The 12055-nt window shown below is 43.8% G+C and overlaps 2 protein-coding genes across 10 annotated transcripts in view; one reads left to right on the top strand and one right to left on the bottom strand.

Annotated features, from left to right (window-relative positions):
- Nucleotides 1–12055, bottom strand: part of LOC129822308 (neurofibromin-like) — a 96151-nt gene that overhangs the window by 30165 nt on the left and 53931 nt on the right. The window lies entirely within an intron of this gene.
- On the top strand, nucleotides 7165–10701 carry LOC129822311 (mucin-2-like). The gene is made up of 2 exons (XM_055880496.1): nucleotides 7165–7370; nucleotides 7802–10701. Exon 2 carries the CDS (start codon nucleotides 7849–7851, stop codon nucleotides 9562–9564), a length of 1716 nt encoding a protein of 571 aa, XP_055736471.1. The 5' UTR covers nucleotides 7165–7370; nucleotides 7802–7848; the 3' UTR covers nucleotides 9565–10701.

Here is a 12055-nt window from a genome sequence, read left to right as displayed (position 1 = left end):
GTGGTCATGTAATGATCAACAACCAATTTAAAAGAGCATTTCAAAATTGTAAAACAATTTTTAAAAGAATAAATGAGCAAATATTGTACAATCTAGGTGTGCAAAGCTCTTAAAAATGTATGGCTGTAACATAACAAAATCTAGAATAAGTCAAGAGGTATGAATACTTTCTGAAGGCACTGTATGTGATGGAAAGAGCAGGTGCCCTTAATGTTTTGTACATTCAGTATATAAACCTGAGCACATAACAAAAAAGTGGACTTTAAATTGTTGGCATGTGAAAAAAAGGAACGCAAAACTGAAGCATCAACCACAATCTACACAAAAAGACATGTTCAACAATTCAACTCAAAATAAACACGGTACGACCACCGCTCGTCTATGACACTACGCCTTGAACCTTTCATTTGGACCGCTGAGAAACATGCTGTGTTTAGTTTTATTTATTACTTCGATTGAAAGTTTTAAACCAATAGCACAAAGACACCAAACAAACAACTGTATAATTGAACTGAATGAGTGGTAGCGACAACTGAACAATTTCCCATGTAACATGCTTCAGCAGCAAGACAACAAGGTGGCCAACTACTTTCACACCATCATTGCAGGAGTGATGGGTAACTATTTATTCAACAGAAACTTCCAGGCCACAACATTCAGTACCATCAAACAAACTACAGTGGATTTGGAAAATATTCAGACCCCTTCCTTTTTCCACATTTTGTTACGTTACAGCCTAATTATAAAATTGATCAAATACAATGCTTCCCTCAATCTACACACAATACCCCATAATGACAAAGCAAAAACAGATTATTAGAAATGCTTGCAAATATATAATCTTTTAAAAAAATGATTAAAAAGGAAATACTTTATTTACGTAAATATTCAGACCCTTTGCTATTACATTTACATTTAAGTCATTTAGCAGACGCTCTTATCCAGAGCGACTTACAAATTGGTGCATTCACCTTATGACATCCAGTGGAACAGCCACTTTACAATAGTGCATCAAAATCTTTTAAGGGGGGGGTCAGAAGGATTGCTTTATCCTATCCTAGGTATTCCTTAAAGAGGTGGGGTTTCAGGTGTCTCCGGAAGGTGGTGATTGACTCCGCTGTCCTGGCGTCGTGAGGGAGTTTGTTCCACCATTGGGGTGCCAGAGCAGCGAACAGTTTTGACTGGGCTGAGCGGGAACTGTACTTCCGCAGTGGTAGGGAGGCGAGCAGGCCAGAGGTGGATGAACGCAGTGCCCTTGTTTGGGTGTAGGGCCTGATCAGAGCCTGAAGGTACTGAGGTGCCGTTCCCCTCACAGCTCCGTAGGCAAGCACCATGGTCTTGTAGCGGATGCGAGCTTCAACTGGAAGCCAGTGGAGAGAGCGGAGGAGCGGGGTGACGTGAGAGAACTTGGGAAGGTTGAACACCAGACGGGCTGCGGCGTTCTGGATGAGTTGTAGGGGTTTAATGGCACAGGCAGGGAGCCCAGCCAACAGCGAGTTGCAGTAATCCAGACGGGAGATGACAAGTGCCTGGATTAGGACCTGCGCCGCTTCCTGTGTGAGGCAGGGTCGTACTCTGCGGATGTTGTAGAGCATGAACCTACAGGAACGGGCCACCGCCTTGATGTTAGTTGAGAACGACAGGGTGTTGTCCAGGATCACGCCAAGGTTCTTAGCGCTCTGGGAGGACACAATGGAGTTGTCAACCGTGATGGCGAGATCATGGAACGGGCAGTCCTTCCCCGGGAGGAAGAGCAGCTCCGTCTTGCCGAGGTTCAGCTTGAGGTGGTGATCCGTCATCCACACTGATATGTCTGCCAGACATGCAGAGATGCGATTCGCCACCTTGAGCTCAGGTGCATCCTGTGTCCTTTGATCATTCTTGAGATGGTTCAACAACTTGATTGGAGTGATACATTCAATTGATTAGACATGATTTGGAAAGGCACACACCCCTGTCTATATAAGGTCCCACAGTTGACAGTGCATGTCAGAGCAAAAACCAAGCCATGGGGTTGAAGGAATTGTACGTAGAGCTCAGAGACAGGATTGTGATGAGGCACAGATCTGGGGAAGGGTACCAAAACATTTCTGCAGCATTGAAGGTCACCAAAAACACAGTGGCCTCCATCATTCTTAAATGGAAGAAGTTTGAAATCACCAAGACTCTTCCTAGAACTGGCTGCCCGGCCACACTGAGCATGTGGGGGAGAAGGGCCTTGGTAAGGGAGGTGACTGTTACGTTCCCCAGTTTCTGTGTTCTGTTTTGTATTTGAGTGTGTGTTTCAGGAGATGGCTTCCTGAAGTACTCCCCAACCAGCTGATTGGTCAACCCCAGGCTAATTGGTGATTGGAGCTGACCCCGCCCCCTCGTCAAGAAGCAGCTGACTCTAATCACCATTGCCACCTGAAGATAAAAGCCAGTGTTCTCCCCAGGAGAGAAGATTGGTAGAGAGAGAAGAGAGTAGAGATTTGGAGATTGAGAGATTGTGATATAGTGTTGGTTGTGTATCAGAAAGTGTGGTATGTACTGTTGTTGTTGGTAGCAGTTTTTCTATGTCCTGTGTTTGTGAAATCATTAATAATTACTCTGTTTCATTTGTTCCCAGGGGGGAAGGAGAAGGCACTTTGGGAGTGCTTAGGCAAGAGGCCCGCGGGCATACATATACCCGTAGTATATTTACTGTCTAGGCACACTAGGTAAGACCTGGGCGGACCACCCCCTGTATTTTGGTTAGGGCACCAGGTGGTGCTAAGTTAGGTAAGTTAAGTGGGTAGGCAGGTTAGATAGGAGAGGGGGAACTTTGATATTTACTTTCTTTGCTTTGGTTCCGTCCAGCCCCTTTTCCCCATATTACCGTGTAAGAAAATAAATCCAAGTAAACGGTAAAATCTGCTTTTGTGTCATCCTTGCTCGCACCTACAGTCCATACCTCTTGCACTTCAGAGTTGAGTTGTAGCAGGGAGTTGCGTTCCCTCTTCTCAGAGGCGTGCGTAACAGTGACCAAGAACCAGAAGGTCACGCTGATCCCGATGGTCACTGACAGAGCACCAGAGTTCCTCCGTGGCGATGGGAGAACATTCCAGAAGGACAACAATCTCTGCAGCACTTCACCAATTAGGTTTTTATGGTAATGTTGCCAGATGGAAGCCACTCCTCAGTAAGGCACGACAGCCCGCTTGGAGTTTGCCAAAATGCACCTCAAGACTCTTAGACCATGAGAAACAAGATTCTCTGGTCTGATGAAACTAAGATTGAACTCTTTGGCCAGAATGTCAAGCATCACGTCCATCCTGATGGTGAAGCACAGTGGTGGCAGCATCATTCCTTGGGGATGTTTTTCAGTGGCAGGGACTGAGAGTCTAGTCAGGATCGAGGGAAAGATACAGAGGAAAGTACAGTGAGATCTTTGATGAAAACCTGCTCCAGAGTGCTCAGGACCTCAGACTTGGGTAAAGGTTCAGATTCCAACAGTACAACGACTCTAAGCACACAGCCAAGACAACGCAGGAGTGGCTTCGGGACAAGTCTATAAATGTCCGTGAGTGGCCCAGCCAGAGCCTGGACTTGAACCCGATCGATCATCTCTGGAGAGACCTGAAAAAAGCTATGCAGCAACGCTCCCCATCCAACCTGACAGAGCTTGAAAGGATCTGCAGAGAAGAATGGGAGAATCTCCCCAAATACAGTTGTGCCAAGCTTGTAGCTTCATACCCAAGAAGATTTGAGGCTGTAAATCACTGCCTGTAAAGGGTTTGAATACTTATAAATACATATACATACAGTTGAAGTCGAAATTTTACATACACCTTAGCCAAATACATTTAAACTCAGTTTCATAATTCCTGACATTTAATCCTAGTAAAAATTCCCTGTCTTAGGTCAGTTAGGATCACAACTTTATTTTAATAATGTGAAATGTCAGAATAAGAGAGAATGATTAATTTCAGCTTATTTCTTTCTTTCATCACATTCCCAGTGGGTCAGAAGTTTACATACACTCAATTAGTATTTGGTAGCATTGCCATTAAATTTAACTTAGGTCAAACACTTCGGGTAGCCTTCCACAAGCTTCCCCCAGTAAGTTGGGTGAATTTTGGCCAATTCCTCCTGACAGAGCTGGTGTAACTGAGTCAGGTTTGTAGGCCTCCTTGCTCACACTCACTTTTTCAGTTCTGACCACAAATTCTGTAGGATTGAGGTCAGGGCTTTGTGATGGCCACTCCAATACCTTGATTTTGTTGTCCATTTTGCCACAACTTTGGAAGTATGCTTGGGGTCATTGTTCATTTGGAAGACCCATTTGCGACCATGCTTTAACTTCCTGACTGATGTCTTGAGATGTTGCTTCAAGATTTCCACATAATTTTCCATCCTCATGATGCCATCTATTTTGTGATGCCACTCCCGTGCTTCACGGTTGGGATTGTGGGATGGTGTTCTTCGGCTTGCAAGCATCGGCTTGCAAGCATGCCCCTTTTTCCGCAAAACATAACGATGGTCATTATGGCCAAACAATTCTATTTTTGTTTCATCAGACAAGAGGACATTTCTCCAAAAAGTACGATCTTTGTTCCCATGTGCAGCTGCGAACCGTAGTCTGGCTTTTTCTATGGCGGTTTTGGAGCAGTGGCTTCTTCCTTGCTGAGCGGCCATTCAGGTTGTGTTGATATAGGACTCGTTTTACTGTGGAAATATATACTTTTGTACCAGATTCCTCCAGCATCTTCACAAAGTCCTTTGCTGTTGTTCTGGGATTGATTTGCACTTCTTGCACCAAAGTACATTCATCTCTAGGAGACAGAACGCGACTCCTTCCTGAGCGGTATGACATGTGCGTGGTCCCATGGTGTTTATACTTGCGTGCTATTGTTTGTACAGATGAACGTGGTACCTTCAGGCTTTTGGAAATTGCTCCCAACGATGAACCAGACTTGTGGAGGTCTACAATTTATTTTCTGAGGACGGCTGATTTCTTTTGATTTTCCCATGATGTCAAGCAAAGAGGCACTGAGTTTGAAGGTAGGCCTTGAAATACATCCACAGATACTTCCAATTGACTCAGATGATGTCAGTTAGCCTATCAGAAGCTTCTAAAGCCATGACATAATTTTCTGGAATTTTCCTAGCTGTTTAAAGGCATGGTCAACTTAGTGTATGTAAACTTCTTACCCACTGGAATTTTGATACAGTGAATTATAAGTGAAATAATCTGTCTGTAAACAATTGTTGGAAAAATTACATGCACAAAGTAGATGTCCTAACCGACTTGCCAAAACCATAGTTTGTTAACAAGAAATTTGTGGAGTGGTTGAAAAACTAGTTTTAATGACTCCAACCTAAGTGTATGTAAACTTCCGACTTCAACTGTATACATATACATACATAAAGTCATAAAAAAAAAAGTCCCTTTTTCAGGACCGTCTTTCAAAGATAATTTGTAAAAATCCAAATAACTTCCCAGATCTTCATTGTAAAGGGTTTAAACACTGTTTCCTATGCTTGTTCAATGAACCATAAACAATAAATTAACATGCACCTGTGGAACGGACGTTAAGACACTAACAGCTTACAGACGGTAGGCAATTGAGGTCACAGTTATGAAAACTAAGGAAACAAAGAGGCCTTTCTACTGACACTGAAAAACACCAAAAAAAAGACGCCCAGGGTCCCTGCTCATCTGCGTGAACGTGCCTTAGGCATACTGCAAGGAGGCATGGGGACTGCAGATGTGGCCGGGGCAATAAATTGCAATGTCTGTACTGTGAGACACCTAAGATAGCACTACAGGGAGATGGGACGGACAGCTGATCGTCCTCGCAGTGGCAGACCACGTGTAACAACACCTGCACAGGATCGGTACATCCAGACATCAAACCTGGGGGACAAGTATAGGATGGCAACAACAACTGCCCGAGTTACACCAGGAACGCACAATCCCTCCATCAGTGATCAGACTGGACGCAATAGGCTAAGAGAGGCTGGACTGAGGGCTTCTAGGCCTGTTGTAAGGCAGGTCCTTCACCAGACATCACCGGCAACAATGTCGCCTATGGGCACAAACCCACCGTCGCTGGACCAGACAGGACTGGCAAAAAGTGCTCTTCCCTGACGAGTCACGGTTTTGTCTCACCAGGGGTGATGTCGGATTCGCTTTTATCGTCGAAGGAATGAATGTTACACCGAGGCCTGTACTCTGGAGCGGGATCGATTTGGAGGTGGAGGGTCCGTCATGGTCTGGGGCGGTGTGTCACAGCATCATCGGACTGAGCTTGTTGTCATTGCAGGCAATCTCAACGCTGTGCGTTACAGGGAAGACATCCTCCTCCCTCATGTGGTACCCTTCCTGCAGGCTCATCCTGACATCACCCTCCAGCATGACAATGCTACTAGCCATACTGCTCGTTCTGTGTGTGATTCACTGCAGGACAGGAATGTCAGTGTTCTGCCATGGCCAGCGAAGAGCCCGGACCTCAATCCCATTGAGCCGTCTGGGACCTGCTGGATCTGAGAAATGTTACGGAACTTGCAGGTGCCTTGGTGGAAGAGCGGGGTAACATCTCACAACAAGAACTGGCAAATCTGGTGCAGTCCATGAGGAGGAGATGCACTGCAGTACTTAATGCAGCTGGTGGCCACACCAGATACTGACTGTTACTTTTGATTTTGACCCCCCCTTTATTCAGGGACACATTATTCCATTTCTGTTAGTTACATGTCTGTGGAACTTGTTCATTTTATGTCTCAGTTGTTGAATTTTGTTATGTTAATTCAAATATTTACACATGTTAAGTCTGCTGAAAATAAACGCAATTGATAGTGAGAGGACGTTTACACACACACACACACACACACACACACACACACACACACACACACACACACACACACACACACACACACACACACATATATATATATATATATATACACACACACACACACACGTGTGTGGGGGAAAAAAATGAATTAATCTTTTTTAGAATAAGGCTGTAACGTAGCAAAATGTGGAAAACGTCAAGGGGTCTATCCCAGAGTGCATATTAAAATTACAAGTGTACATTTGTTTTGCATGAAAACATCCACTGTGTATTTTTCTGTGTTAAAAATAACAGAGTGTCATTTGTAATCAGACCTCAGTTTCACAGCTCTCACTTCCTGTCAAGTGAGGCAAGAGAAATGTCTGTATTATACCAGACTAGGGCCTCGCAGCCTTCTACAGCAGCTGCTTTCTGGGCTTCACGTACAGCAAACTAAGGGGAGCTCTTCCAGCTGAGACACACCAACTCATATAGGCATTCTGCTTTTTGTGAACTTGGAGCAGGTTAATGAAGGCCAGGATTCTAGGGTTAAATCCTGTGTAGGCTCTGGTGAGTACAACATATTTTAAGGGTGGGTGATGTAAATATAAAAGGGTTATAGTGAGATCTGTTTCTCTAACGACGACATGTGTGATTTGCCAGAGAATGTGCAAGCAGTTTAAAACAAAAACCTTTGAAACACATACTTTCAAAATAGTTGTTTGTGGAAGGTGTAATACACATTACAAACACATATGACATTATATGGCGTTAATTCTTACAAAGAAATAAGACAAAAACAGAATATAGTTAGATTCCCCAGAAAACAGTCAAAAAATCTTCTACGATTACTTTGAATTGTAGTTTGAGGAAGGAAATGCCAAAAGTAGCGATAACATTTCACCACGTTACCCTTCATGGTGAAATGTTCCTTGTTTCCTCATGATAAATCATGCTCATCGATACAGTAATGACACGTTTGCTTTTCTTCTTTTCATCAGTCAGTCATCAGGACACACCAGATTTCAGAGGATAACCGGAAACAGCAATGGAGGGAAAGCGTCTTGTTTTTGTGTTGTTTTTGTGGATGCTGCCACTGGGACTGAAAAGCACAGTGACACTTCAGCCTAACAGCCACTCCTCCGACTTCAGGAGCAGTGAGGTTACTGCAACTTCAGACAAAGTTTCACCCTTAGAAATGGCACAAGAGCACCTCAACAATGCACCAGATGAAGGAAACCATAGCACCGTAGCACCTTCATTTGAGTTGAAGTTCACAGTGAAGAGTGAACCACAGACTCCAGATCAGGTGTCCACCAGATATATCAGCTCTTATCTGCCTTCAATCCACCCTTTGAGTACGAGCACAAAGAGGAACTCCCAGTCATCTCCTGACCGCCAAACAACCAAATATAACGGAGCCAGGGAAACTTCGCCCACTATGGGGAATCAGCCTCCGGTAAGCCGAGTTACACCCTCGAGCCAGGGCAAAGTAAGTCCAACAGCATCACCTAGACCTTCTGAGTTTTCCTCTCAAACAACCTCACCGACAACAATTCAACCAACAGAGATCCAAACAGGGACTGGTCCAACCAATCGTCCGATGTCGCAGTCCAACGACTCCACAGAGAGGACCCGACCCACGCCAACTGGTGTTGGATTTGGAGTGACACCGACTAGAGCCGAATTTACTTTGAACACAGGTGGGAAGGCTCAATTGCCCAGCACTTCCTCCCAGGCCCCAGTCACAAGCAGGAAATCAACCCCTTCACACCCCACTGAAAGAGGTCCAACAGGCCCATCTGAGCTGCCTAGTGCTGCCACCCTACCTCCCTCTATAACCATGACCAAATATTTTACCCACATCTCCACTCCATGGACGTCGACCCAGCCCGCCAAGACCCTTGCCACCACTGCAGCCTCTGTTACTGCTAGTATTGCCGTTACCAGCACCAAGGGCCAATCCCCACTAATGGTCCCCACTACAAAACATGTCGCTACTGCCACCACCACGACAAAAAATAAACCAAAGCCATCTCCGTCAAAAATGGCAAACAAAGACAGGAGCAAAACGACAGGGAACCATGGCACAGTGGTGGCTGTACTGATTGGTGTGACACTGGTTCTGATGTTTGTCAGTTTTGGGGTCATCTTTGTGAGGAAGCGCAGACATCAGAGGATGCAGCTGCAGAATACAGCCTGGGCCGGCCCCTCTCCGTTTCTGGACAGTGGAGTCCAGTCTCGACTGGATAATGACGATAGCAGTGACGTCCACCTGAGGGGCTCCAATCGAATCTCCTTCTCTGGCTTCCTGTCTCAGCGACTCTCCAAGAGGCTGTCTCTGCTCCAGGAGACTGACGAGGAATTCCGGATGGGTGAGATTCCGACAGGAAGTACATTTGGAAGAGAAACCGTTTCAGATGATGTTCAACCGAGTAACGGGACTGCTGCAGTGCACAAAGAAAAGACCCAGACTGAGGAAGTGCAACCTCTGGACAACTCTTCATCTCCTCCCCCATCGACGTCTTCAGAGACCACTGCCACAGCACACACCCATGACCATCAGCCTCCTACTTCCTTGCAGGTTGTTGATCTGGGGCCAGACAATGCTCCAAATCGCTCTCCCTCTCGTACACCATCAGATATCCCAGAAGCTATTCCTCCACCACTATTGGATGTTTACCTGGGTCCCCCCTCAGACCAGGCCAGCCCCCCTCCACCAGAGAGCACAGATCTTCCCACCCCACCCCCTGACCTGCCTTAACCAGTCTCCAAGCAGATAGTAACACACAGAAAACCTACTCTCCTACCCCTCTACACAACAAAGGAAACCACTCCCGACAAAAAACAACTCAAACTGATGCTCATCAGTGTTCCGCTTACTTCATCTATAGCTCTTTCTGATGAACCATTTCATGAAATGGATCTTCAACTAGGCCTATAGCCAGTTTGATTGTCAAAACCAAGCCAATCCATTTCCCTATTTAATGGTATAACTTTGACATTGGCCACAATGTGATTTTTAACACATTATCCCTGTGGTCTTTCTTTGGTATTAAGAAAACCAAATGTACACTGAGAACGCTTTCCCAAATGTTTTGATTCAAGTCAGATCCGTATTCATTCAGCCTGACCAATCTGTAGCAGTGAGATTTATTTCATGCTACAACAATTGCTTTTTCTCCTGTGTACTTTTTGGAGGAAAACACAGTGACATAAGGGCCTAAACATCAGCATCATACCCAGTGGTGAGATAATTCAGAGAAGGATGCACTGCTGAAGTAATGTAATTCTGTGTGTGCACGTGTGGCAAGTGAACATTTCCAGTCACTGCAAAAAAAACATATATATATATATATTTTTTTAAAATATTTTTTTTAAATCGACCCAGGCTGAGACATTCATTGGGCAAAATGGTGAGAGAGGAAGTTCTAAAAGGAAATGAAACGAGGGGGTGAATTATATAATTAAACTGAGAAACGATAGATAGAAAGGGATAAAATGAATGTGAAAATGTGAGAAAGAGTGAGCAGGGAGTTAGACTCTCAGTGGGGCTGGCCCGATACCATTAGTGAGTGCGTTACTGCAGTGTTGCAGTCACTCCTAGTGTATTTCAGAGCTGTACATCAGTACACTAACAGTAGAGAGAGCGGACAGGCCACAGAGACAGAAAGAGGGAAATGTCAGACCCACAAATAGCGCCTCAATGTCTCATCTGAAGAGAAACCACAGAAACATTAAGATGGGAGACGGAAAGCAACAACCACTTCCACACACAATTATTTCCATCTACACATATTCTTACCTGTTGACAAATGAGAGTTGTGATATGCTCATTGTTCATCAACCATGTATTTATGCAATAAATCCGCTGATATGCAATAAATCCGCTGATGGTAAATACTGGTTTGTATTTGTGTACTACATCAGCCTCATACAATGAGGCAGACTACAAGCTCATTTGTTAAAACCTCTAACGAGTCACAAACCCGGATCCGGGATCCCCCCCATCAAAAAAGCTGACTAGCATAGCCTAGCCTAAAGCCACAGGGATATCATATAATAAAATGTTCATGAAATCACAAGTCCAAAGAACCAAATGAAAGATACACATCTTGTGAATCCAGCCATCATTTCTGATTTTTAAAATGTTTTACAGGGAAGACACAATATGTATTTCTATTAGCTAACCACCATAGCAAAAGACACAACTTTTTTTCCCACCATTTTTTTCCTGCATAGGTGGCTATCACAAATTCGACCAAATAAAGATATAAATAGTCACTAACCAAGAAACAACTTCATCAGATGACAGTCTGATAACATATTTATTGTATAGCATATGTTTTGTTAGAAAAATTTGCATATTGCAGGTATAAATCATAGTTTTACATTGCAGCCACCATCACAACTCTCACCAAAGCAACTAGAATAACTACAGAGACCAACGTGAATTACCTAAATACTCATCATAAAACATTTAGGAAAAATACACAGCGTACAGCAAATGAAAGACAAAGATCTTGTGAATCCAGCCAATATTTCAGATTTTTTAAGTGTTTTACACAATATAGCATTATATTAGCTTACTACAATAGCCAACCACACAACAGCATTGATTCAAGCCAACAATAGCGATAACGAATAAACCAGCAAAATATTTTAATTTTTTCACTAACCTTCTCAAACTTCTTCAGATGACAGTCCTATAACATCATATTACACAATACATACAGAGTTTGTTCGAAAATGTGCATATTTAGCGGCACAAATCGTGGTTATACAATGAGAATAGTAGCCAAGCTGCCAACAAAATGTCGGGAGAAATCTTGGGAGAGTCACCTAATCTAATCAATAACTCATCAACTTGACAAAAAAACACAGGTTGGACAGCAAATGAACGATACATTAGTTCTTAATGCAACCGCTGTGTTATATTTTTAAAATTAACGTTACTACGACATACAGCGTGCGCTAAAGCGAGACCGCACCAAAATTAATGGCGGAATAATAGTTTTACATTTTTCAACAGAACAACGAATTAACATCATAAATAGTTCTTACTTTTTGATGAGCTTCCATCAGAATCTTGTGCAAGTGGTCCTTTGTCCAGAATCATCGTTGCTTGGTTGTAGATTGCCGTCTTCAACTTAGGAATTAGCAGCAAACATTAGCTATGTGGCTCAGAAGTGCCCAACTCTTCATAACTCAGCACAAAGAAATATCCGAAAATCGCAATATACTGATATAAACTG

The sequence above is a fragment of the Salvelinus fontinalis genome, chromosome 24 (genome assembly GCF_029448725.1).
Source record: "Salvelinus fontinalis isolate EN_2023a chromosome 24, ASM2944872v1, whole genome shotgun sequence".
In the NCBI taxonomy this organism is placed as follows: Eukaryota; Metazoa; Chordata; class Actinopteri; order Salmoniformes; family Salmonidae; genus Salvelinus; species Salvelinus fontinalis.
This window is presented reverse-complemented; position numbering and strand designations above follow the sequence as displayed.

Coding starts and splice junctions, on each gene's coding strand:
- LOC129822311 (XM_055880496.1), top strand. CDS start 7,849: ATGGAGGGAAAGCGTCTTGTTTTTGTGTTGTTTTTGTGGATGCTGCCA.